The 1,325-nt window shown below is 43.9% G+C and overlaps 1 protein-coding gene across 1 annotated transcript; it reads left to right on the top strand.

Moving 5' to 3' along the window:
* The first annotated feature begins 313 nt into the window (after positions 1 to 313).
* Positions 314 to 1,056, top strand: LOC134210611 (peptidoglycan-recognition protein 2-like). Its single transcript, XM_062686749.1, has 2 exons — positions 314 to 654; positions 717 to 1,056. Exons 1-2 carry the CDS (start codon positions 377 to 379, stop codon positions 1,024 to 1,026), a joined length of 588 nt encoding a protein of 195 aa, XP_062542733.1. The 5' UTR covers positions 314 to 376; the 3' UTR covers positions 1,027 to 1,056.
* The last annotated feature ends 269 nt before the right edge of the window (positions 1,057 to 1,325 follow it).

The raw sequence follows: 1,325 nt of genomic DNA, 5'->3' as shown, positions 1-1,325 counted from the left end.
TAGAGAGACATCGAGATAAGGAGGTTATCGAGATGTAGAGTGCCCAAATGTATGTAGTTTGAAGGGACCGAGGAAACCATCGACAAAGGGAGAGATATCGAGATACAGAACATCGAGATGTAGAGAGTCGACTGTATATATATATTGAACATGAGTAATTAAGATGAAATCTCCCAAGTATTCCCTACATTCAGAGTGAGACAGCAAACAATAAGTATTCTATCTTAGCAGCACATGGTGAATCCCCTAAAGATTCCCCTTTATGTTGCTTCATTCTAGAGTACCTTTATTTTTGTTTTTTATTGTAGCTGCTCACATCACTTGAAACTGGTTTATCTGTTCCGCTCAGTCTCAGCCAACCAACCGGTGCGATAAGATGCCTACATTCGGCAGAATCTTCGTTTTAGTGATTAGCTTGCACGCATGGACTGTTCTATCGCAGGATTCCAATGGGTGTCCCAACATTATCAAACGGGCTGGCTGGAGTGCTTCCAAATCTACGAACGTTACCTATCAGATCAAGCCCGTGCAGTACGTGGTGATTCACCACACGGCTACCCAGAGTTGCAACGAAATGCCGGTTTGTAAGGAGATAGTCAAATCGATTCAGGACCAGCATCAGAAGAACAACCAGTGGAGTGATATTGGTTACAAGTCGGCACTGACGATGAAATGTTGAGTTGGATGAACTGCTAAACAAACAAATTTATTTGCAGTTTTCTGATTGCTAACGGAGGCAATGCGTACGAAGGAATCGGGTGGCATCGTGTTGGAGCCCACACCCGTGGGTACAACGTCAAGTCCATAGGAATTGCGTTTATTGGTGACTTTACGAAGGATCTTCCTTCGGCGAAAGCTTTGCGTGCCGTTCACAAATTGCTCCAGTGTGGAGTGAACATGGGAGAGCTGGATAAGAACTATCAGTTGTATGGTGCGAGACAGATTTCGGCTACTGCTAGTCCAGGAAAAGCTTTGTACAATGAGCTACAGGAGTGGGACCATTACGATTCGTCACCAGTGCTATAGAAATTAGACAATAAAATTATCCATGAATAATATATAAGTACTTTGTATACTTCGTCAGAACGTCAAATATTTAGCATATCCAGTCAGGCTTTGATCTCGTTTCGATCTTGGTCTGTGTAGTGGAAGTAAAACTTCGACAAGCGGTCATTAATTTGGTGGTAATCTATTGAGGTAACTGTTCTGGGATGAAGCGGGAACTTATTCGCCGCCAAACCACCAGGGCCTTCAGGGAACTCTTTCGGCGCAAAACGGCCAGAGATTGTAACACGTGTTCTAATGGCAATCCGATCCGGCGCACA

Source organism: Armigeres subalbatus, chromosome 1, assembly GCF_024139115.2.
Source record: "Armigeres subalbatus isolate Guangzhou_Male chromosome 1, GZ_Asu_2, whole genome shotgun sequence".
Lineage (NCBI taxonomy): Eukaryota > Metazoa > Arthropoda > Insecta > Diptera > Culicidae > Armigeres > Armigeres subalbatus.
Note: the sequence above shows the minus strand (reverse complement) of the source record. Positions and strands in the feature narration are given on the sequence as shown.

Excerpts from the sequence above, each read along its gene's own strand:
- LOC134210611 (XM_062686749.1), top strand. The coding sequence starts at position 377 with ATGCCTACATTCGGCAGAATCTTCGTTTTAGTGATTAGCTTGCACGCA. Across the intron at positions 655-716 it reads TGGAGTGATATTGGTTACAA|TTTTCTGATTGCTAACGGAG; the intron begins GTCGGCACTGAC and ends ATTTATTTGCAG.